At 34.6% G+C, this 27,264-nt stretch overlaps 1 protein-coding gene across 3 annotated transcripts; it reads left to right on the top strand.

Annotated features, from left to right (window-relative positions):
* Nucleotides 1-106: 106 nt before the first annotated feature.
* LOC145668707 (WD repeat-containing protein WRAP73-like) lies at nucleotides 107-27,264 on the top strand. Of its 3 annotated transcripts, none has more exons than XM_081736806.1 (8): nucleotides 107-271; nucleotides 3,390-3,561; nucleotides 4,705-4,887; nucleotides 6,571-6,747; nucleotides 14,796-15,017; nucleotides 16,084-16,243; nucleotides 17,175-17,384; nucleotides 24,288-27,264. In XM_081736806.1, the coding sequence occupies exons 2-8, from the start codon at nucleotides 3,409-3,411 to the stop codon at nucleotides 24,503-24,505; spliced, it is 1,323 nt and encodes a 440-aa protein (XP_081592932.1). In that variant the 5' UTR covers nucleotides 107-271; nucleotides 3,390-3,408; the 3' UTR covers nucleotides 24,506-27,264. The 3 variants fall into 3 exon arrangements, with proteins under 3 accessions (XP_081592932.1, XP_081592934.1, XP_081592933.1); XM_081736808.1 differs by lacking the exon at nucleotides 107-271 and adding an exon at nucleotides 331-351; XM_081736807.1 differs by lacking the exon at nucleotides 107-271 and adding an exon at nucleotides 411-769.

Raw genomic sequence — 27,264 nt, forward strand, 5'->3', positions numbered from 1 at the left:
ATACAAGAACGTATTGGTAACCTAGAAATTTCGGTGCACATATGTGTTTATCTGTATCAATTTTTTCGTTTCTTATTTCTTAACTTCTACAATTATCGTCTCTCTGATTTGTTTTAGTTTATTTTTCTCTTTGGTAAAAATCATTAATCATGAAATTCTCCAGACGACTGTGTGGCTTTAGTTATTTTATCCTTAGTTCTGGTAACGTTGTTCATGAACATCTGTTGTCTGCTAATGTTTACGGTTTCAAAAATAGTTCAGTGTGTTTTTGGTGAGTTTCGGCAGGAAGTTGAATGATTTCACATTTATTTATTCACTTAATGTAAATCATAAACTGTTGTTGAAGTAAAGGTGCAGTCCTATTTCGCGGATACATAGATTTGTAAAATTTACGGAATAAATGTATTATGTTATTCAGTGGCGTAACAAAAGTCTTGGAGGTCCCGCCGCAGACAGTGTGGAGTGGGGCCCCTTCTCTACGTCCCACTTTACGATTTTGGGGTCTCCGGATGGCTTATGGCCCCCCGCAATGCCTTATTTACGCCCCTAATGTTATTTCAGAACCAATGTATAAACACCGGAAACGTGCAGGTCTATTTTAAGCACCACTCGAAATGATTGTTGAAAAATTACAATTCTTTCACTGTTTTCCTTTCTGTTGTTTTCCAAAACATTTATTTGGCGACATAACATTACCCCATTTTGCATAGATAAAATTCAAGGGAGCCACCAGAATTCTGAAAAACTACAATTCGTTTACCATTTACATGTAAGTACAGCGTCTGGGTATATGACAAAAAACAAAAAAAAAAAATAAAATAAAATAAAAATAAAAACTATAGTGCAAAAAATACAAACAAACCTGTTGTTGGTGTCACTAAGAAGCATGAATGTTTTCTAAGCGAGTCAGGGCAGGAGAAAGCTGTTAGGGTGAGGTCACTTTGTGCAGAACACTTATAGGAACCGCTACATTAAATAGGAATGTGAGCAATTACACTCTGTTAATTTTCCTAACCCTAAGCTACCCGACCCTACCCTACTTATTCCTACCTTGCGTCATGTCAACAACGTGGCAAGATAACTTGTTTTGCATAAAGTGCACTGTTGCCGATGTGAGCTTTGGGCCCGCGTGTTAGCGCGTGGATGCATCCGAGGGAGTAGGCGCCTCATGGACGGTCTGTATACGCGTAGGGAGGGTAGTGAAAACAAGTGGCTTTTGGCAATAATTCGAGTTTAAATAACAATTGTCATGGTTTCACACTAGTAACGCTCCATTTGCAAACATAAAATATAGCTTCTGTACACTGTGCAGAAATACACCGCCGGGAAAAATAGTATCTAATACAGTCATCTTTCACATGTACTCACTTTTATTAACCGTCGTAAAGCACTTTAATGATTTTACACTAGTAACGCAACACTTGTAAACCTAAAATTCTTCTGTATTTCTTTGAATGCCACTCATTCTAGCTTTGGAACTTCTTGTATAAAATAACAGACAAATTCTGACCAAAGCATATATTAACTAATAAATAATAGCGTTACAGTTTCGGCAAATTATCTTTGCCTTCATCAGACACATTATGAAATACAATTTCTAAGATTACAGCTTATATACTTCTTAAAGTGAGAGGAGGTATTCCATGAACCAATTATATTCGTCCTTTCCTTTAACAATTTTTAATTAATACAAATGCAACTTTTAATGATCAACTTTCACTTAAGAAATAATTTTAAAAAATACTTTTTTTTTTCACGATTTGCGTTTAAATACAGCATTCTAAATTATATGATAGAAAGTACAGTGCAATAAACAAACAAACCTGTGCTAGATATCCACAGTAGTAGAAGTGTTATCTAACCGAGTAAGGGAAGGGCAAATCTGGTTTGCCTGCGGGAAGTGTCTGTAGGGAGCGTGCCCATACGCGAGAGCAGTGAAACATCGTGAATTTTCGCAGTGACACGAATATGTTTAGCTCTTTTAATGGTTTCACAGTAGTAAAGCTAAAGTTGTAAAATAAAATGCATCTTTCGTATACGGTGCAGAAATACTACAGCTGCATTACTTACTATGTAATTCTGCTACCTGCAGAAATCTCTTCCTTATAAACATGTATTTCAATGAAGAGTATTGTATTTTACCCGTAAACTTTGGAAAATGTGCAACTTGACCTGCACCAATTTATAAATATTAAAGCTGTACGAAATGTAATTCGCCACGTAGTGGTACTCCGTAAGGAATCCATGCTGAACTCAATTGCTGCCTGAAGGTAATGTGCAAAGTCTTACATATATTTTCCAAGACAATCAAAATAAAGGCCAAAATAGCTACCGTCAAACAAATTTATGTGATCGCCGTTGCCGCCTTGGTGTAGGTTTACTTCTGAAGATGCTACTGAAATAAAACACGAGGAAGCACGTTGTTTGGTTTTATACAACGCCATGTGAGAGCAATGAAGAACATCATGTCCATGGGTTTTTCTTCCGTATTCACCGCCCATCAGTTCTTTCAAATCATTCAGTTTCATTGTTCATCCGTGTCCTGTAACCTAAAAGTCATAACCGTAGGATATTAAGTTAAAGATAGCGTTTTATCTAAAAAAAATTTTTAAAATCTTTCCTAAATCCGGTTTTCAAATGAAACACGAAGCGTAACATATTTTCCCTAAAAAAACATTTCCTATGTAAACTATTCTTCAAGAAAATGAATAGGGAAAACCAATTTGGGACTTCTAATTGAGTTCTGGCCTGGGATGTATCCGAAGTGATTGTTTTATAAGAAGCTACAGTAAGCACTTCTACTGTAGGTAGTTTTTAAATTTATGTATTAACTTTCCAATACTCTGAAACTTCATTATTGCGGCTGCGGTGCCTCAATTGTAGTGCGCTCACCTGTGGTTTGTGGGGTCCTGGTTCGATCCCAGCTCACGCCAAGTGGAGCTTTGTAATGGACAAACACCTTGTGCGTTGTTTTCTCAGAGTTCTCCCGTTTTCTCCTACTTTCTTTATTCCATCATTATCACAGTCTTAGCCCTTGTGCTTAATCATGGACTTTTTTCTTTCTTTTTTTTTTTTTAAACGTATTATCAATATGATAGTATTCAGTTTTCAGGAATATTTTTTTATATCTGGAATTGATCCAAATATAGAAAAGCTTTAGCCACAGTGATTGCTTTTGAGGTTAAACGTGCTATCACTTAGTGTTAAAGTTGGGTTGGTTGCGAGTTTAACGTCCCGTTCAGCAGCGAGGCTATATGAGACGTATCTAATACTTGGAGTTTATCTAGTTTTACTTAAGTTATTGAGCCTGTGTGTTTGAATATCTACTATTGATGATGTCTTTATTTTTGTGTATTTGCATTGAAAGTGTATTATTATTTGTGTTACAGGTATTCAGACTGATGATAAATGCATTTCTCGGAAGTATTTCAAACAAATACTCGTGTACGGTTCTCTCCAAATGGAATGTATTTAGCATATGGGTCATCTTCAAAACTTATTGTAAGAAATGCTGAAACATTTGAAATTTTTCACATATATCCAACACTTTCTGAATTTGAGGTTTGTATCATTTTCTTAATGAAATACCTATTTAATAATGAATGTTTTGCAACTTGCTGTTGTATGTATATAAAAAAGATAGGCACTCTATAAGTTTGCAATTTAGTTCTAAATAGTTTTTTTTTTTTTTTTTTTTTTTTTTTTTAAATATGAGAAAGTCGATAGTAAACATTTGGTAATAATAGCTATAGCATACATGTTTAATATTGGAGACCTTACCTTGTATCCGAGAAGAAGAAGACTTTCCCAAAAGTTTTCGTTGCTGTCTGGCAACTTGGTCAATGTGATCAACCGCGCTCAATTATTCCATTAACATATGCATCCTTTTGGTAGAGTTCCTCTCTTAAACTTTACCTTTTGAGAAAACATTATATGGGTAAGAGATTTCCACTTTCTTGAAGATTTAGTAGTATTTCCACGTATTCTTAGTATAGCTGTTGCATTGTTGTATAAACAGTAAAATATCATGTTTAAAGCATTAAAAACCAAAGAGACCTTGTAGAAAAGTGTTTTTCCCCTTTGATATAAGGAAATGTCTTTTGTAACTACTTAACAACTAAAGTGAATCAAACTACGTTAAGAGGCCTCATCACTGCAAAATTAAAATACCGCTGATTTTACAGTAATTATGTGATATCTTCAAATAGAAAAAAGATAATCGAAAAGTGGAACAAGACCTCCCTAGACAATATTATTTTGCGTGAGATACCGTTATCAAGACTCACTTATCTGCTTTCGATTTCCAGCCTTTTAGAAAATTGGCATTTATTTTCTCGTTTCTAAATAACTGCAAACGCAAAGCTACTAGGTGACTCGTGATAACGCTACCTCATGCAAAATAACGTCGTCTAGGGGGGTCTTGATCCACTTTTCGATTATCTTTTATCTATTTGAAGATGTTTCATAATTTCTGTAAAATTAGCGGTATTTTAATTTCGCAGTGATAGGGACACTTAATAGAGGATAATACTGACATAATACTACTTATTTTTAATTCAGTCGAAATTTTGAAATGAAATTTCGGAACACTTTTTATATAAGGAAGAGAGCTTAGTGCCTTAAAAATTATACTAAATATGTTAATACAAATAACATTATGGTCTGTTTATTGATTATTTTTTTTTTCTTACTTGTTTATTTTAGCACATTGAGTGGTCGCCTGATTCGTCATACATTCTCTGTGCATCATACAAGAAAGCTCTAGTTCTTGCTTTTTCTTTAGTGGATCCAGATTGGCACTGTAAAATAGATGAAGGAAGTTGTGGAATAGTATTTGCGTGTTGGAGTCCTGACAGTAGACATATCATCACTGTTGCAGATTTCCACGTAAGAGGAACAAAACTTTGTTTTAATATTAAATCAGCATTTTAACCAGTACAGAATAGATGTTTGACAACGTACTCAGTGAAATTTATAAAAATTACTTTCCTGGAAAATTGGCCAGTTTTGCTTCCATAAAATACGTCCAATTACGGAATAACACATAGGGGACCGCGATGGCTCAGTGGTAGAGTATTCATCTCTGCTGCGTTATGTCACAGGTTCGATCCCAGTTCGCGCCAAGTGGGCATTTTGGTGGACAAGAGCATGAGTTTTCTCGGGGTCCTCACGATTTAATCAAATTTTTCATTGCACCACTTTGTTCATTATCACCGCTTCTTTACCCCGGAGGATTAACACACACACACACACACACATTATTGTGTACAATATGATTTTTCCATTGCGATAAATCAAGCAGAAGAACATAAGGTTTTTGGGAAAAGTTATGTAGGTTCATATTCCTAGTTTCATATTAGGCCACTTTTATTTAATTATTATTATTTTGCCCCACCCTGTATATTGCGTTGTTTTTATGGGATTTCATGTAAAAATACAGAGAGTGCACGCTCTTTTGAAAGAAATGGTTCAGTTAGTTTCCTGTGTTTATCATAATAATTAACTGTGTAATTATCATTATATTCTGTTTTACTAACATGCGACGTGTTTCTGTTAGCACCATAGATTTTTGGCGTGTACTAAATATTTCAAATAGATAAACGACTGTTCTTCCTCGATAATAGGTAGGCTTATTCCATCTTGTGAAGAAAATTGGTCACATACTAAAATGCTAGAATTGCAGTGAAAGTGTGAAATTGAAATAGTTTTAAACTAAAAGATACAACTTTGTAAGTGTAGTACCGAAAGCTCTTATAACGAAACTTGAAGGGCACATATCAATAAGATGCATTTCATCGTTTATATATATATATATATATATATATATATATAAAAGATGCATTTTAACATAAATATTCAATACACTAAGTTTTGTGTGTTTTTGTTCAATTCTCGACTTAATTTTCTTTCATTTTACATCAATAATAGTTTTTGCACAAACATTTTTCGATTACAGAGAAAAGTCACTAAAATTTACCAACTAAAATTTGATATGACAGTATTGAATGGCAAAAATTATTTAAAGATGAAGGTATGAATATTTATAAGAAATGTTTGCTTGGATAGCGAAAAAAGTATTCGAGAATTTATGCATTGAAGGAATTCAGCTTTTCGAAATCCTGAGACAAAACACATAAAGTTTATTAATGTGTTGAATATTTAGGTTAAGGTGCGGCTGAATATGTTTTTGAGTGTTGATACGTGATATTCGATCTTCGTCACATTAAATGCTTTCTTTACTACAGTTATGAAGTTTTATCTTTTAGTTTTAAAACATTTTCATTTCATCATTTCACTGGAGTTCTAGCGTTTTTAGTATGTGACTAGCTAGCATCACAAGGTGGAATAAGCCTACCTACTAACGAGAAAAAATAGTCGTTTTTCTATTTGAAATAATTAGTACACACCAAAAATGTATGGTGATTACAGGAACATGTCGTAAGTTAGTAAAATAGGATATAAAGAAATATTCCTTACGTTCTGTAAGCAATTATTGTGTAATTCTCATTTATTTCTTGTCAATTTCGCAACTTTAGTTCATTAACCCTCGTATCTCAATCTTTATTTCAGTTGTGGGTAGCTGTGTGGTCTCTCTTGAATGGATCTGTGACATACTTCAAGCATCCAAAAGCAATAGATGGCTGTTTATCATTTAGCCCAGATGGACATTATCTTGCACTTGCCAAACAGAAAGATGCTAAAGATTCACTTTGTATAATATCATGTTCATCGTGGTCCGAGCTTATGGTAAAGAGAATATATAGAATATATATATATATATATATATATATATATATATATATATATATATATATATATATATATATATATATATATATATATATATATAGGGTGTTTCAAAACAACACCGACAACGTTTGGGAGGTGAATCCTGACACCAAGATCGGACAAAAAGTATATACCAACCTGGGTGCATAAATGCTTCCTGTCGGAGCTATAGGCTGCCGAAAACATGAGAAAACAAACTTTAAAGGTCTATAGCTCCAAAACTATGGGACCTACCGCAGTCGGGTCAAGAGTTCACTTAGGAACTAGTATGTGCCCTATTCAAATTTCCAAGTTTCACAATCCTGCGGTACTTCCGCAACAATTTTTATAGAGGTAGTTGATGAGTACTTCAAATTATACGCCTGTAGCCAAACTCCCTCTATAAAAATTGTTGCCTGAATACGCTAGGATTCTGAACATGTAATTTTGGATAGCGCACATATTAGTTCCTAACTGCAGTCTTAACCCGACTACGGTAGGTCCCATACTTTTGGAGCTGTGGACTTTTAAAGTTCATTTTTTTCATGTTTTAGGGAGCCTATAACTCCGAAAGGAAGGATTTGTGCACCCAGGTTGATCTATACTTTTTGTCTTGGTGTCAGGAATCACTCCCAAACGTTGTCGGTGTTGTTTTGAAACACCCTATACATATTTTTTTTCTTTCACTGTCTTATAATGCCATTTGCAAACTTGTGGAAAGTAGATTAAGTAAAAATGAGTACATGCAATATACTCCTTGAAAATTAAAGTACTTGTTATATTGTGATGAATGGCTGTCCAGAGGATGTGAGTAGACCTTAATATAAAGCGCCTTTCTGTTGTTACTGAACCGACTCGTCACAACATCAGTCAGAATGATTATTCCCAGCAGTAATTGCACTTGCTTCATATTTCCATGACAGATTCAAAGCTAAGAACGTACTTAATCAGCCTTAACGTTAAAGATTCTTGATAGAAATATTTGTATTTAAATTTAAAAAAAAAAAAAAAAAAAAAAAAGCTTGTTGCTACATCTCTGAGAACTTTGGAAAATGTCCTTTTAAATTATTTAGAAACATTAAAATTCTAGAAATATACTCATCTTTCCACTGTTTGTTTCTCAGTATGATAACTATTGGGTAACAGCTGTTTCACCACTCGACGTGAAAAATTGAATAAAAGGGGGAAAACATTTTGTAGAGTATTGGTTAAAATGTATTTGAATGAAATAATTTACATATTTCCAAATATTAAAACCACTGGAAAGTCACCGTTCTGTAAACAGTAAAAGTTAACCCTTTTCAGTAGTTTTAGCTTTTGAATAGTACAAATTTAGATTGTCGTAATAAATATTTTAGTTTGTTTACTTTATTCCCTATGCTCCGCATTCTGTTTGAAAATTCTCATTCGTTAAGCATTTGTATTCATAGTAACAACACTACATAACGAATAAACAAACCAGTAACAACGAAAAATAGAGTACAAGGAAATATACTAAATATCAATAGTGGAGTTTTTGAACATGTGTAGACAGATCAGGCTATAAAAGTATTTATTTCATAAATAAAAGATTGGTTAAATAAACGAACTATATATCGCAATATTCCTACATGATCTATAGTCATTATGTAGTAGAATTATCGAGCATTTTTAATATTATTTCTTAATCAATTCATATAATTTATTGAGAACTATCATATTCTACGTCAAGTCATATATTGTCGTATGTAAATATTAATCAGTTACAGTTCATCGATTTTGGTTGTACCATTTTTTCACATATACAAGGTTTTTCAATATTATTGTAGAGGTAACAAACAAGCAGCCATATTTTATATAATAAAGATTTTATACGTACAGATGCATGCAAAATGTCAGAAATCTCCTGAACTGTTACAAATGTTCAACGTAATCTCCTCTGACAATCCTACAAGTAATTACTCGATACTCATTTCTTGCCATACACGGCCTAGCGTGTCACGTGTAACAGCGTGAAATGCATTGGTTATGCGAACCTTTAGTTCGTCAATTGTACGCGGTAATGGAACATAGTAAAATGTGTCTTTAGCGTAATACCTGATAAAAAGTCTGGTGTAGGAACATGGCGGTCATGACAGAAGTTAGTCATCATCATTTCAGATTCCAGTTCAACGATGTGGTAGTTTTCTACTCAAGAATGATCCCATCTCGCTATGGAAATGTGATGGGGATCCATCCGATTGTATGACGTAGGAGTCGTTCCAGATCAAATCAACACAATTTGAAGACAAAATTTACTTTACCATCTCAGATTACCATGAAATTTTGCACAAGGGTACTATTCATAGAGATTAAGAAAAATACCAAATTTCATCTTTATATATCAAGCGGTATTATAAGGCTATATAAAATTTCAAAAAAAGTGTCCAAAATAGTATGTTCAATGTATTTTGAAATTGGGATTGCGGCTTTCCTAATTGATCTAGAGAGCTGGTTGAGGTGTCATTTTACAGCATTTTGTATGCCCCTTCCTGTGGTGCACAACATAATATAGGCTGATACAGAATTGTTTTTTCAAAATCAAAATCAAAATTTTTCAAAAAGTACATATTTTAAAATTTTGAAATTAATTCCATGAATAAATAGTATTGTTGTAAAGCACCTGGCAAAGTATGAATTTGGGATGATAATGGGTTCATTGTTAAAAAAAAGTTTAAAACCAACACTAGATTTTTCATTAATACTCTGTACCTAGCTGAAAAATACAAGTATTCAATGTTTGTTGTTTTACTTGTGGGAATAAATATAAAGAGTAGAGTAATGGATCTAAATTATATTATCATACAGACTTGTAATCTGCTGACAATACTTATTAAGCTCATGCTCTAAAACCTTTAACTTAGAGTTAAGTTAAAGTGCTGATACTTATGAACTTCAGTTTTTTGGAAGTCAATAAAATAATTTTAATACAAGTTTCACAAAAAATGTTACTGTAAATAAACGTGGTTTGTGAAAAGTATACATCTATTACTGGTACGACATCAGGGTTGGCTGGTTTAAACCAAGTGTTTAAAAAAAATGGTGTAAACAAACAAAAAAGATTTGCTACAAATCGTGTGAATTTCATAGAGACATTTTCAAATATCTCGAATCATCTGTGTTAGTTAAATTTATTATTCTCCTTGTAATATGAGCCCACAAAATTTCTCCCAGCTGGAAACCGAGTAGTGAGTCAGATGTCACTTTAAGTAATATGTCCAATCGTTCATAACCTCGCTTGTACATAACGACGTTAAGCCTAAACAAACCAAACGAACTGAAACAGCTTCAGCGGGTAGGCCCAGACATACCCCAAAATTTTGAAAAATATAAACGTCTAAAAGATAATTAAAATATATATTTACTGCAAAGAAACAAATCCTATACAGTTGTATTTTTAAAACAAATAAAAAAAAAATGGCCTACTCAAAATTAAAATCCTGAAGCCGCCCCTGCTAACGAAACAATGCCTGAATGTCTGTTTCATATGTATCAATACTTTTAACACTGCTTAAATATATTGATAAAAAGTAGGCAAACTTTATCGATTACATCTGTAGCTTATCAATTGGAATTTAATTTTCTTGAATATCTCATACTAAATTTTTAATTTTAAAATTCCAACATTCATTGTTTATATAAACTCTATTTTAGCGCACTGGTTATCAGGGACGTACGCAGGAATTTATTTCGGAGAAGCCATAGGTTTTCAGGGGTGGTAGTTCAAATTCAACATGAGAGCAAATTGTATAAAAATTTTCAGATGGTGTGCAGGGTTGGTAAAAGAAAGTGTCAAAATCTCCAAATAAACTTCAATTAGATGACATATCAGACTATGTCACCGCTGACTATAAAGGAAATTGGTGGCTCGGATATGTTTTACAGAAAAATGAACTTGATGAAGTAAAAATAACTTCTTCATCCATCTGGGCCATCTCCATCATTCTCATATCCAAGAAATACCGATATGTAGATGTTAGTAGTGGATCCTCTAACTCCCACTGGAAGAAGTTATGTTTTTCTTGAAAGTGATGTATACCGAAAGAACGTGGCTTTTTCGAACTTCAAATGATAAACATATCCTACTACTTATTGAAAAGTTTTACTGTGGGCTCATCTATACTCCTTCGTCAGGTAGGTGTTCATTTTATTTTTACAGAAATATAAAACATAACATTGTTGTGTTATTACTCTACGTACAGAGTATTCTTGAACAATCAAGTGTTAGTTTTGAATTTTTTAAAACAATGAATACATTATCATCCCAAATTCATATTTTGCCAGGTTCTTTATAATAATACTATCTATTCATGGAATTAATTTCAAAATTTTAAAATATGTACTTTTTGAAAATTTTTGAAATAAAATTTTGATTTTGAACAACCAAATTCTATATTATCCTATATGATCTTGTATACCACAGGAAAGAGCATGAAAAATGGTGTAAAATGACACCTTAATCAGCTCTCTAGCTCAATTAGGAAAGCTGCAACTCCAATTTCAAAATTCACTGAACATGATATTTTGGGGATGTTTTTAAACTTTACATAGCCCTATCTTCAATATCGGTTGATATATAAAGTTGAAATTTGGTATTTTTCTTAGTCTATCTATAGGGCATCTATGTACCAAATTTCATTAAAATCTGAGATGGTGAAGTTCAGTCATTCTGTTGAATTGATATGGAATGACCCGTAGGTATTACTAGCTTCATTGAGAAAATAACTACTCGGTCAATATATCAAAGAAATTAATTCTAACCGTTTCCTTCCCTAAAAAGAAAGGACACGACACAGCACAAAACACATTGACTTTAGAGGTGTCCCGAACTATCTGAACAAACTTGTATAGATTTTGCGTTACCCAATTACGCATATTGTGTGTGTTTACTAGGGCGTTCAAAAAGTTTTGCACGGTGAACCGTAACTTTTTTTAATAGTTGCACTAGGACCATGAAATTTTGTGTGTGTGTACTTGTTTCCTTTATGTAAATACGCATCACTCAGTGTATCCTCCATCCGCTCACTGTTCTTTCGATACTGTAAACGCACTTTTGTAAAACTAAGGACGCTGACTATTACACCACTGTTTCAGAAAGACAATGAGTTGTTGATCACTAATAAACTGCCTACTGTGAAAGTGAGCCTTCAAACGACCAAAAAGAAAGAAATCGGACGGGGGCACGTCTGTACTATAAGGGGATTGAGGAACCATTTCCCATCACATACTTCTGATTTTCTGCTGTGTGTGATTGGCAGAGTGGATTTTTTTTTTTTCTGTTCGCTTGTACTTTTCCACCTGCATGAAGTGTTGCCTCGTTTGTCAGAACCAGGTTCTGGGAAAAGTTATTATCCTAGGCCAGGAGCACTTACATATCAGAGCAGTTTCCCATGCACGACGGTCCTCAAGCGTTAGCATGTGAGTGAGACTTATTCGGTATGGTTTCATGGATAAACGTTTACGTAGAAACCCCATAACGTTGTGAGTGGAATTTCAAGTTCCCTGGATCCGGCAGGAATCACTTTCTTCGGGTTCCGTGAATAGATTCCACGCATTCGCACTGCAACATTTTCAGACACTGAAGGCCTACCACTTCTAGAGGGTATGATGGATGAGGTAGCAGTACGTAATGTAATTCGACAGTTTTGGCCATGGCAATTGCAGAAGTGTGGTTTGGGACATTGTCCTGGTGAAGGAAAATTTTTCTTTGCTCAGTAAAGCCGCTTTTTCATCAACTATTTGTAAAACGATTTAATAAAGAATGACAGTAACCCATAATAGTTTTACCGTTTTCCAAATAGTTGATGGAAACGATTTTATGGGAATCCAAACAATCATTACCATTTCTTTGGAAGAGTTGAAGGGCAACAACTCCTGCTGAAATCCACTGCTGTGACGCTGCTTTCTAGTTGGTGGTAATGTATCTAAATTTCATCTAGAATGACATAACACCTCGAAAACTCACTAGGGTTGCGCCCTTATATATCTAAACACTATCTCGAAATGTTCATGTAATTCTGTTTTGGTCAACAGTAAGAAATCGCGGCGTCTGCCTTGCCGACAGCTTCTTCATTCCTAAATATTCATGATGAATATTAAAACTGTGATGTTTACTATCTCATCTTCTCCGGTATCTTCACTGAATGATATTTCACCACAATATCCAGAATTTTATTCACTGCTTCCTCAGATGTGACTTCCTTTGAACGTCCCGAACCTTCAGCATCGTTTGTGCCCCTATGACCAAAATGAAACACTATAAACCATATTCGCACTATGCCACGAAACATTTCCATAACACTTTTCAAGCTTTTCTTTTGTTTGCTTAATAGTTTTTCCTCGCAATAAGACATTCGAAATTATCAATTTTTTTTATTATTATTATTGAAGATTTCAAGTACAAAATTAAACTTGCGATTGGAGTGGCATCTTGCGTGAGATAACAGACTTATCAGATGGTCCTCGTACAAAATAGATTGAATAACTGGGATGGATGTACAGTCCTTCTAGATACATGACACTCTAACTTTCATCATATTTACATAAGGTAGCTTCTATTTATAGTAATTTGTTGATCATGGTGTTGTTCATCTCAATCAACACCACATCATTAGGTAACGCAGAGACACGATACTCAGTGGTAGAGTGCTCTCCTCTCGTACGAGGATCCCTGGTTCAGTTTCAACCAATGTGAGTTTGTAATGAACAACTTCATGCTCTTCATTTTCACGGGGTTACCCCGTTTCCTTTCTCTGGTGCTTGGGGTCCCGGGTTCGATCCCAGCCCCCGCCAAGTGAACTTTGTGGTGGAGAAACACCGTGTGCGTGGGTTTTCTCGGGGTTCTCCCGTTTCCTCCCACTTTCTTCATTCCACCATTTCATTCATTTCTCATAATCACCGTCTCCTTTAGCCTAACCGGCATAACCGTGGGACGTAAAACTCAAAGATTTCATTTCTTTTCCCGTTTCCTTTCGTATACTTGTTGGACCAGTTTTATTAAATCAATCACATTTCTTAATAATCCGTCTCGTTAGCCTACAGGACATAATCGTGGATGTAAAACTAAAAGATTTCATTTCATTTGATTTTTCATTAGTAAACATGTAAAGTTTGTAATAAACGTAAGAGAATTTTCATGTTCGTTATATTACCACTTGGCGTAACGACCTGCTTTGTGGGCCTGAGCCGCTCCACGCCATCTGTTAGCGACTGGTAGAACTACGTTCAACCTAGAGACGAACGCGTGGTCAACGTGCCGCGTCGCCCTATCGCTAACTGGCGTATCACGGTCGTCACGTCTTTTATTCAGGTGACTCCCCAGTTTTGCCTCACGACACTAGATGGACACCGAAAATTGGCGAAGCATCGGCTGGGAATCAAACTCAGAACCACGCAGACATGATTCCAACGCTCTAACCACACACTACAATGTCACCCCATATTTGTTATAATAGGTAACTTTAAAATTTTAAGTGGATTTTGAATCATTTCTTTATATAAACAGTTATTTATAGGAAGACTTATTGAATAAAGGAAACCTGCGCGGCGATTATTGCAAGTACCTACTCTGTCGTCTTTGAGGATTAGGTATATATTATATGTAAAGAAAGAAGGAAAATAGTGGTAGTATATAGAGCAACATACGAATAAAACAAGTCTGAAGACCACCATTGCTTTAAGAGGTAAATGGAACAAGTATTATGGAGGGAAGAGAATACTTGACAAATAAATTACATTTCTGATGAGAAAAATAGGACGCGATAACGCAGTTTTTTTCTGAAAATTGACAATGAGATTATGTCAAGTGTCCGTTTTCAAATTTCTTCCTATGAAACTACTTTTTCTTGTCATTTTATCCTTAAAAATGAGAGCCGCACTTTTTTAACTCTGGAAATTACCGGCCAAAATTTTTCTTCTAGCGGAGCTGATTAATGTAGTTTGTGTTAGATATAAATTGAATTTTCCTGTATGATAATATAAACTTTACTTAATAATTTTAATTTATTTAGAGTTTCGAGTGTGGACTTAAAACTATTAGTGGTCTATCGTGGAGTCCTGACAGTGCCATACTTTGTGTCTGGGATTCTCCGCTGCATTACAAAGTGCAATTATATACCCTGGATGGAAGATGTTTGTGGACATATGAAGCATACGAATGGGCACTTGGAATAAAATCTTTATTGTGGTCACCCACCGCACAATTTCTTGCCGTTGGTAGTTACGATCAAAAGGTAAGTATTACTCGTTGTTACTAAAATTGTATTAGTTTAAAACACCCTTTTATTTGTTCAACTGTGTACGTTTCGGCAAATGGTTTTTGGCATTCTCAGCCCAAGCTCTTTTAGAAAAGCTCAAAACATACACCGTGGAATAAATAACAGTGTGTTTTAAAATTAGTACAGTTTTAAAAAATATGTATTTAATAGGCATTCCATTGAGTTAGGTAGCAATATTACTCGTAGTTAAAATAACTAGTACACTCTCACTAAGTGTTTCCTAATGTTCTTCGTTATGTTTCTCATTTGTAATCTGTTTTCTTGTTTTGCATTTTTATAAATAACACAATAATAATGAACAACTTCGTAAATTTGGAATATAGGTCCTTTGTACCTTACAAAACGCTGTAAAATGAACTAGCACTTGTTTTCAAAGCTTTTTCATGTTGTGCAGAATTTTTTGGGTTTGCATTATGACATCATAAAATGCGCTCACATATTTGTGGGTGACACAAGTTCTTGAACTACATTAATCGTTATTACAAATTAGTTGTTCGCTTTAATCCTTGTGGTCGTCGGCTAATTGCCTCCACGCTACAGACTTCTGTTAGTGTCAGGAGGAAGTCAGCGCAGCTAGCGAGATCTATCAGCGTGCTGCTTGACAGATTGAGGCATCTTGCGTTCATTATAAGGAATGAGAATATTTAAATATTTTCACCTAGATCTTTAGGCAACCCGTAACTCTTAAATGTTTTTGAAGTTTGCATATAAGCGTTATTCACAGGTGATAGTGTTCTTGCATTATAAATAGGATTGTCGGTTCTTGCTAGTAAGTAGCGAAGCCCCTCTAACATCTTTCGATTAACCGTTCTTCATTTCGAATCTTTTCTCATCCTATTCCCTCCTCATCAGTCCTTTTTCACTTCACCTTCCAAAGTGTTCTTAGCTTTACTCGTTGCATTTCATTGTGTCTACGTCTATAGAAGGTTTACTATGTGTTAGTTTATTAGTTAATTGCACTTTGTCTATGCAATGTGACATCCATTCTAAATTTGTGTTTATTTTTATTTATTTTTCGTAGGTTCGGTTGTTAAACTGTTTAACGTACCGGCTTATAATTGACATTGCTCACGATCGAAATTCAGTGTTACAGTCAAACTGTACAGTATATCAAGAGGTCGATTTATCTGAAGAAAAATTGGAGCCTGGAAGAAGAGTGGATACAGCGTGTAAGAGCAAATGTGAGTATCTCGATTTATCAAGCTTATATAGGTTGCAATATTATGTGTTAAATAAGATTTTTTTCTATAATTTATGCGTGTGTTACTGAATGTAATAAATCCAGTCACATTCGACCACTCAAACACGAAGCATGTTTGTTCATGATGTTTATAAATCAAGTGACCAAGCGTAAATGGAAAGTCCCGAGTTCGAATCCCGTGGTTTTTGTCCTAACTGAAATTTTACCTTACGTAACTTAAATATGAAATTACGTAAATATGTAAATAAAGATACGTATATACTGGAGCACAAGTATATGTTACACAAAATGTAACATCTTTACGCAGGAAGTGAACTGTTAGTATGAAACTTATTCTTATGTTAAATGTAAAAGGAAACACAAAGAAGTGAAAAAGCATATTTTTATTTCTCATGAGCAAAATATAACAAGATTTATTTGAAAAAAATCTTTGCATAAAAAGAAAACAACGAAATGAGCGATTACCAAGATTAGTTGGATAAATGATTTAGGTCTGTGGACAGTAAACCTTGAATTCTTAAATGCAATCCCTTGTAATCCATTTTCATTCATTACTAACACAAAAGATCAGGGTAACACTAACATGTGAAGAAAGATGAAGGTTTTTCAACTAAATTCCGTTTTCAATCTTCTATGATGAACATTTTAACGTGAGTAAAACTTTATTAGTATTAACTAGAATTCTAGAAGATAATTTTATTGACAAAGATCAAGTGTCATCTCTCTTTGGAGTTTTTGTTCTTGAGGTTTTGTATGATCGGAGTTCTGTGACTAGTAGCTCATAGAATATTTTCAGAAATCTAAAGAGAGAAGGATATTGTATTATGTATGTAAAAACGGTTATAGAAATCGTTTGTTAGTAGTTTTGGCGGGCGTTGAGTAATATTTTGTTTACGTTCTGTATGTTGTAGATGTCATTTGTGAAAAATCCGTTCCTCTTCCAACGCTGAAACCAGACTTCAGTAAACCTAACCCTAAAGTTGGGATTGGATTGATGAAATTCAGTCACGATGGACAGTATCTAGCTACGAGAAATGACAATATGCCGAAAGTTCTTTGGGTCTGGGATCTCACCGTGCTAGATCTTAAAGCTATTCTTATACAGAATAAAGCAATAACAGGTTAGTCAAAGTTAGGAATTAAATATATAGTTGACCGTATGGTTCTGAAGGTAGTTTCCATGATGTTGTGTTATTAAGCATGCTTATAATTGCCTTTTCTACATTTTGTTTCTAAAGCTCTCTTTAACACGCAAGTATTGTTTCATGTTAGTCACAATACCATTTATCTTTTGTTACTAATATCTCATGTGGAGTAGATATTAGTGACGCTACGTTAAAAACAAAGGAATATATGCGTACGTTTTTATAATGATTCTTGCATCCTGTGAGATTAAATTGATCTTCGAAATTGTTACACATCCAAAACATTTGCGCAGATGGTAACGTTGCAAATTTCGTTGTTTACAAATAATGTCAGAGGTGTTGCTATTACGTAAAATTTCTGCATATGCATATATTTTTTAAGAAAACAAGGATAAGTTGTACCATTTTTTTTTTTTTTTTTTTTTTTTGTAAGACCAGTTATGTTTTTTGCATTGAATACGCAAAATTATTTAACCTGTGATCAAACATAAGTATGTAATATGTGTTAGTCACATTATGTTCTAAATTAAGATTTCCTCACAATACTGTTTGTCAGCGCCGTAACTTAAATTTCTTTCTGGGGGAGCAAGCGTTAATAAGCGTAATTGGGCCCCCTAGAAAAAGTCGTTTTTCTAATTCTTGGGCCCTCTTTTCCTTCTTTCTCTTACTCTTTATGGGTCCCTCGGAGCCTGTGGGCCCTCGCGCATGGCAAGGTCTGCGGGGCCGTTAGTTACGCCCCTGGGCCCTTTCCATACATGACAAAATTAAGGGGAGAATATTGTCAAATCTCAAAGCCATACGAATAAATATTATTTGTAGGGCCCCTAAGAGTAAACATTTTTACTGAAATGGACCCACGACTCATTTTTTGTTTTATTTACCTTCTGTGTGCTGTTTTGTTTATGTAATGTAGTAAATCTGTTTGATCTTCGTTTATAATTTCATGTTCGTATCATATATGGAGTAAGGGAATGTCTTAAAATGGGCCTGCCTCGAACGGCGGGGAGCTTCCCTGGGAAGGCAGTTGCCCCTCTGCCCCCCCCCCCCCCCCGCCAAAGTTTGCATGTTATTAAAAATCCCAAAAATTTTGAGGAAGAATATTAGCCAATTTAAGAGCTCTTACGAAGATCCCAATGAAACAACAGGAATCTACAAGATAAAATGCAGCTGCTTTGAGAGGTATATTGGCATGCCGAAAGAAAAACTTCGTACAAACTCGGAAAAGATACAAACCAAAGAACATCGTACAGATTCTAAAAGAAAAATCAGAGCACCCAACTTTAGATCTTTTCTAAAAAGAAAGAAAGAAAAAATATTTAGAAGAAATATAGTATATAAAATATAATAGACACAAGAATTTTATTTGAAGCCAAAAATGAAACAAAAAGACTGTTTTTCAATTTGTTTGCTCTTTCAAAATATCCAAGACATATTATAAAGTATGGTTGGTTGAGCAAAGAATGAGAGACGGTAATTAAAAAATACATCCAGTATTGACTTAACAACAATAAAAACATCAATATGAGTTGGCAACGTTCCTTTCTCGAACAAAAGAACGTACAACTTGACCCCGCCATTTACGAGTGACAAGGATCAATTGACAAGGTATATTTTCCTTGCTTCTCTTTGATGGAGATAGTGAAAAAGAGCCTACAAAATGAAAACGGCATTTCAGGAGGAGACAGAATGATTAAGTGTATACAGTTTGTAGGTGATATGGTGCTTATTGCAGAATCTGAAGAGAAGATCAATAAGATGTTAGAAAACTTGAGGAAGGGCTGTGAAGAATATGGATTAAAATAAATGTTAGAAAGACAAAATGATGGTGATTGGAAGGAAGGGGTCGGTGTCAAATATAGAAGTAGGAAGGGAGAAAATGGAACAGGTGTCTGGTTTTCGATACCTGGGTAGTATTATTGGTAATGATATGAAATGTGAACGTGAAATAAAAGCAAGGATAGGAATGGCGAAAGATGCCTTTAGGAAGAAGAAAATCTATTTTGTTTGAATAAAGAGTTGAAAAAAGACTCATAAAAAGCTTCGTGTGGAGTATTGTACTGTATGGGTCAGAAAAATGGATACGCAAAAATGATGAAAAACGACTCTATCCATCACGGCTCTGGAACTCACTAAAGAAATAATAAACACTTCTGACCAGAGTATATACACTTGTTTATTAAAAACTAAATTCCAGTGTAACAGTTTCGACAACGTAACGTTGTCTTCATCAGACACTAACTCATCAGAGTTACGTTGTCGAAACTGTTACACTGGAATTTAGTTTTTAATGAACAAGTGTATATACTCTGGTCAGAAGTGTTTATTATGAAAAACGACTGGAAGCTTTCGAAATGTGGATGTGAAGAAAAATGGAGAGAATTAGCTGGATCGAGCGGGAAACGAATGAGAGGATGTTAGAAATGGTAGGGGAGAAAAGAACAATTATAGATATTATTAAGAAGAGGAAGAGAAACTGGCTAGGATATTGAATAAGGAACATGTATCATGGATCATTGGATCATGGAACATGGATCATTGTATCATAAGGGACGTTTTAGAGGGTATGGTCGCAGGAAAGAGAGGGAGGTTCATTTATATTTTCTTGGTGTTTTTATTGCTTCTACTTTTATTCTCGTGAATAAGGCTCCAGGGAAGAACCGAAAACTTCAAAGTGCGAGGATTCTTCAGAAATCATCATCTAAAGCAAACAAGATGATTTTCAGAATACTTCAGCGTATTAGTAAACTGTCTTAAAGTATTCGTTACATGCAAAACATTGAATATCCAAACTTGCATTATAAAATATGCAGTTTTTGGCTGTTGTACCTAGATCTTTCTTCCTAGATTTTAAAAGTGTAAAGTGTTTGGTGCAGCTTGGAACCGTTTGTGCGAAAAATAACAGTTCGTATAACTCCTGTGATTGCCTAATATATTCCATGGAATTGGGTGAATCTTATCAATTTTAGTTGCAAGAAAATGCTTTAAGTGGTCTGATGAAATATCATTGGAAGAACTCACTTCCAAGATGTAGGGACCCAGGATTTTGCTTCCCGATTTTTCGTGAGGTAATTCTATCATTTTTATGAGATGCCAGAAAGTGATTTAGTTAGGCATAGTGTTGTAAAAGCCTGGAAAAAAAAAACGGAAATTTTGGGTAAAAAACCAGTTTTTAACCTTTTTTTTCCCGGGCTTGAAAAAAAAACTGAAAAATTGTGAAAAATTGAAATTTTCGAATATTTTGCCCCGTTATGCTTTTAAAATGAAAACTATTTTATATTTACTAGTTTACAGTTAAGATCAGTGAGTAGTTATATTTCTTATATTAGAATAGGGAAATTTTGTGGCAACAAATATTGCAAGACTCCTTTAAAGTAAGCACCGTGATAGAATGGAGTTATGGCTACAAAAGATACTAAAATATAATCCAAGTAGATTAATTAATATAGACGTATTTAAATTATCTTAAGTATATTATAAAGTTACCGTTTTACGGCATGGAAGTGTTAAAATAACAGGCCAGAATCATTTCAGTTATAACCAGTGTGTTAAAATCAAATATATATTTTATGGAGATACGTATCTTCCTTGTGCTGTGTAAAATTTCCGGAAATTTTGAACCCATTAGAAAAAAACTTTTGTTCTGAAATATTGGCAAAAACTGGGAAATATAATTTAAAAACTATTTCTTCGCCTGATGCTAATCTTATTTGCTGTAACGTGTCTGCAGAATGTATACGATGTATTTCGCCAGCAGGAAAAATATTTAAAGCAACAGCTTTTAATTTTACTTTTTAGTTTTCTGATTTCTAATAAAAAAAAAAATCCCTGTTTATTATTTGTATATTTTTCGAACAACTCAAAAAGAGAGATGATCTTATTTACATATACGCACATACGCCGTACAAGTGCGTAAATTTGAGCAGCGACAAATATATTAATAAATTTATCATATGTAACTTCTGTTCGTTATTATTAAAGACTAGCAAAATACCCGTTCTTCGCACGGGAGAATACGTTTCATTTTGGGTATAAATTGCACCAAAACTATCACCAATGGACTTAGGGACCCCAAAAACTATGAATTCGACACTAGTATCAGTCATTTTTAATTATTTTACATGTCACCCTCCCGCTTTACTAGTACTAATGGGGCTAAATCTTGATTTAAACAGCTTCGGAAGTTTACTGTTCATCTCAGAACCCCATTCGACACTAATATCGGTCACCTCTCCGCGCCCCCAAGTTACGAGGATAAATTTGGATTTAAACGGCATCGGAAGTGTTACTGTTCATTTCAGCGACCCTAAAATCTATGGATTCGACACTAATATCGGTCATTTTCATCATTCATCATCCTAGTTACGGGGATGAATTTGGATTTAAACGGCATCGGAAATGTCGCTCATCTCAGCGACCCCGAAAAGTATAGATTTGACACTAATATGGGCCACTTTCAGTTATTTTTATATATCTCTTCCTACCCAAGTTATGGGTCTGAATTTGGATTTAAATGGCATCGGAAATGTCACTGTTCATCTTAGCAACCCCGAAACTATATGTTCGACACCAAGATCGGTAATTTTCAATATATATTCGCACTTCCTTCCTCCAAGTTGCACCCTCGAAGGGAAATGCTAAAATCCATCCCAGGCCCTAAATTCATCCACGTTGAAATTTTTTTATTGAGATCAGTATGGTGGTTCAAGAGTTTTTAAATTACAAATATATTCACTTTCACTTTTATATATATAGATAATTTGTCGCAGTAGAAAACAGGTATTTGTTTACTTACAAAATTTTGTACGTAAAATTTATAGTAAATTCTGTATTTGGATATTAAATGATAGAATTATATATCTAAGTGCATGAGTAATAGAGAAATTTGTCTACTGCTCTTTCTTTTAAGAAATAATTTGGTTAAAATTAACAAAATTTCACCAGATCAAAGAGCACATTAAGAACTCAGTTTCATTCAAGAGCCCTATTTGTTGCAAAACAGAAACGCTTCATGATGGTAGATGTGTATGAAATTGTAAAAGTTCTGTAATTAATGCACAACCAGGTGTAAACGAGTAAAAGGCACATAAAGGAAATGAGTGCAGACTATTAATTTTCAAAAATAATTACAACAATTTTATTTTCGAATACTTTTCTTTTAATATTCGCTATATTGAAATTTCTCAACTTACATTTTTCACGCGTTCGAAAAAAAAGGTCCCATTACTAGTAAAACTAACCTAATACAAAGATTTTTATTATTTTCTCAATTTTTCCGGAAAGAAACCGGAAAAAACGGTTTTTTACCAGCAGGTTCAAAATTTCCGGAAATTTTACAACACTAGTTAGGCATCAACTTTGGGAAGAAAGCTTTTATGGACGACTTTGACGGAGAGAGTCAGAAATGCAGTCAAATCGAACTCATGTCAACCAGTTTATTGATCCAAAAGACAAAGGATTGTAAATGTTCTACATATTTCCTATTTATGCCTATTGTCCGGCGAAGAACAGGCACTTCAGGTAGTGCTATACATATACGAGGTGCATCCAGGAAGTAACTTTTGCACGTGTCCCATTGCTAGGAAGCGACTGCGTGCACGTGAGAGAGAAGGTTCTACCATAATGCATGAGCCAGCGGAACTTCCCTAGTGCTTTCAGTAGCGTCGTGGCAGTGGTTGAAGATGGACGTTCCTATTCCAGCTCTCACCGCGTGTGAAGTGCGAGCAGTGATCAAGTTTTTGAATGCACAGGACATAGCGCCGATTGAAATCCATCATCAATTGTGCCAGGTCTATAGGCGTAACGTCATGCGCAAACAGTTCACGCCGATTTCCCTGTCCTTATTGCACACCATTGTCACGGAGCGCCTGTTTATGGAGTTGTGTGCCAGGTGGGTGCCGGAGCAACTGACTTCATAATACAAAGCGAGGCGCGTGGGGTCAGCATTGACATTTTTGCAACGATACAGCTGATGATGAATTTCAATCGACGCTATGCCCTGTGCATTCAAAAACGTTATCACTGCTCACACTTCACACACGGCGGGAGGTGGAATAGGAATGTCCATGTTCAACCACTGCCACGACGTTACTGAGAGCACTAGAAAAGTTCCAGTGGCGCGTGCGTCATGCTAGGACCTTACTCTCTCACGGCTTGCTAGCTATGGGACGTGTGAGAAAGTTACTTTCTGGATGCGCCTCGTATGTCTGGTAATATGTTCATTTTAGTAGTAGAACAAAATATAGTCATTTACAAACAGAGATACGATTAATATCCCGTGCAGGAGACGAATTTTATTCAACAATCTATGATATAGATGTATGTTCAATGTTCAATTAAACGTTGATTTTTTTTCTCCTGCTCATAAAGGGTAATTAATGAATGATTAAAAGAATTAATTTAATATAAAAAGTAATTCGTAGACGAATTTTATTCAACAATCTATGATATAGATATATGTTCAATGTTCAATTAAACGTTGATTTTTTTCTCCTGTTCATAAAGGGTAATTAATGAATGATTAAAAGAATTAATTTAATATGAAAAGTAATTCGTAGACGAATTTTATTCAACAATCTATGATATAGATATATGTTCAATGTTCAATTAAACGTTGATTTTTTTTTTCTCCTGCTCATGAAGGGTAATTGATGAATGATTAAAAGAATTAATTTAATATGAAAAGTAATTCGTTATTTTTTGAGTATAATTTAGTCTTTTCTAAAGTTGTTTGTATCAAGATTAGAATTATTCTACTGTGTTGTTATATTTTCAAACAGTAACGTGGCAAACAATCAAATGTTCGCAAGCACTAATCGCTTTTAAACTCTATTAACGATATCTATTAATATTAACGATTATGTATTGCATTTATTTCCGTAGGTTTCGAGTGGGATCCAACTCAACCAAGACTAGCTGTCGCTACAGGGACATCTAGTGTTTATTTTTGGACTTCCATTGGTTGTGTATCAGTAACTCTGCCTTATAACAATACTTGTGAAGTTACAGATTTATTATGGCACGTATCAGGCAAAAGTTTATCTTTGTTTAACAAACACCAAATGCTTATTTGTGTATGTAGTCCGTCCAGACGTGATTAAACTATATTGCATCCGTTCTTAGAATATATAGCAACGTAAATAAAACGATAAAAATATATCTTTTTTGCTCCCTTTCGTGGTTGAGTGCTACTTTAACTACCGTGTGACTGTGTTCGTCAGCACCCATACCACGTAACTTTCTCACTACATCAAAATACTTAATGATGATAGGATACATATTAAATACTAACTAAAGTCCTACTCACCAAAAGCACTCAAGTCGTAAATCTTACCGTGAATGTTTCAGCAAAGATTTATTACTTCTTCAGCACTGATCCTTTCACAAAAGTTGAAGCTGCTAAACGAACTACAATACTGTTGATATCTTTTAGTAGAAAAGGTAATTTACGCACTTCCAAACCCGATTGCCATTCAAGTGAAAATGGAAAAGGTGAAGCAAGTGGAACTTCAAACGGAAACAGGTTCATTCACAGGATCTAGAAAATCACGTTATTTATGCGGAGATTAAAAGAAAAGTACTTCTGAAAATGCACAAGTTATTTTGCAGTAAAAGTTAATCTACAGTAGCGCAGTTCATGTAGCAACGTTAATTTGCTGAAAAGGATCCGTGCTGAAGACGACAATAACTCTTTACTGAAACACTCACGGTGAGACTTACCATTTGAATGGTTCTGGTAAGTGCAACTTTAGTTGAAATAAATTTTCTTGAAATAACCGCATGTAATCACATTATTTAGTCTTAAAGAATATCGTACTAATTTATTCACATAAAGTAACTAATATATATATATAGAATTCAGGAGAGAAAATTGGGAACAGAAAAGCTCTATACTCCTGTTAAGAATTAGATACATTTGCTTGTATACTTGGGAATGTAAAACAAAGTACTTGCCTGAAAGTAGGAAAAACATTATTGTACAGTCCGCAGCCAAAAACCTGCAACATAAGCATGTAAGTTTATTGTGAAACTATACCTAACAGCGCAAGGAATCAACATAACGTCTAAGGGGCACGAATCACGGCAGGAAAAACCTCGGGTCCTCCCCTGCACACTTATTTTGGAGCAAAAAACTTCGTCGTTTCACAATAAACTTACATGCTCATGTTGCAGGTTTTTTTTTGCTGCGGACTGTACACACAAAAACATGCCCAGTTTAATCACTTTCGTTAACACATCATAAAATAAGAAGACGGAGAAGTAGCTGTGAATCTTTCAGGCGGGTACCATATTTGAATGCAATCACGTACTAGGGTTGCTAGTTTAAAACTAATAAGAATTTAGTAAAGGAAGAGAGAACTAGTGAGATGGACTTCTGCTCGTCCATACTATTAACTTGTTTGTAGTTTAATGTTCCTTCTCAGTACGAGACTATATGAGACGTGAACCTACAGCTTGACGTAGAAGCCAAACCATATGAACTCTCTCCGGGAATCGAATTCGGTTCTCATGCCCCTAGCTACGAGGAAGCTCTTTACCTTTAATGTGATAAATAGCATTACCTTCAGTTTCTTTTCATGCCAGTAAACCAGACCGACACAATCGTTATACAGAATGTTAGGGGATAAATGGTATATCTTGATCACCAACTTTCTCTTGAAGTACAAGAAGAAAGGTTCCTTATCGAACAAATCCATTTTTATAATCCTTTCCACTAAATATGAAGCACACAGATATGACAGAATTTTTACGAACTCCATACTAGACAATAGTGACATTAACCATGTTAATTACAAAACTTCGCTCGTGTTTATTATGTATTCAATTGTCATATACGACTCAAACCCCTGAGTAAAGCCTTAGCAACAAACTCATTATTATTATTATTATATTATTATTATTATTATTACTATTATTATTATTAACATGGCTCACATGAATAACACAGCTGTACACGTTCATAGTGCCTTATACTCAACTGACAGAAACTTCCATAACAGACTGTTGGTGCTTTCCGCGTAGAGAAGTGAAAATAAGTAAATTGTGGAAAACAAAAATAGCCTCACTGATTCGCCTGGAGAAATATTTGGCTTGCACAAAAGCTTTAACGAAAGTATTTGCCATCACATTTAGATGTTTTCTTGAAGTCATTAGTATTTCATGAGATGAGATATGCTATTTTCCATATTATACTGAGCAAGTTTTCTTTGGATGTCAGTCTTAATGTAACTACAGCCTCTGAAGCGTTCTCAAGGTATCTATAATACCGTTCAATTTTAGATCATGTTAAAAGTGTTAACGGTTTTGCTGCAAGTGTGATTCTAGTGGAATCCCGTACCATTCCGAGGGGCTATTTTCCACAGAGTTATACTCCTCTGTGAAACTTGGAAACTTAGAAAAATGTAATAAGACAAAAGAAAGAAATAGTGTAATTTTCGGGCTCAGTACACTGGTTTCCATTAGAATCACACTTGCAGCAAAACCGTTAACACTTTTAACATGATCTATACTTGAAGGGTATTATGGACACCTTGGGAACGCTTGAGGCTGTAGTTACATTAAGACTGAAGTCCAACGAAAAATTGCTCAATATACGGTGCTTTTAGTTTACGTTGCTATATATTCGAAGTGCAGGCATTGTATATATTCATTAGAAAGACTGTCCAACTCCCATTAAAGATTCCTCTAACTTCCGTCTGTAACTAAAATAATCTTGTCAGCACATTGCAGATGAGACTCCGGGAAGTTGTAAGGAATAATGAATGACGAGGTATTTTTTACCATGACTTAAATTTTAGACTGTTTTTTTATACCTGCATATTTATAAATATAATTTATATTTGAATAAATATTTTTCCTT

Source organism: Thermobia domestica, chromosome 13 (genome assembly GCF_964235325.1).
Source record: "Thermobia domestica chromosome 13, izTheDome1.hap1.1, whole genome shotgun sequence".
Classification (NCBI taxonomy): Eukaryota; Metazoa; Arthropoda; class Insecta; order Zygentoma; family Lepismatidae; genus Thermobia; species Thermobia domestica.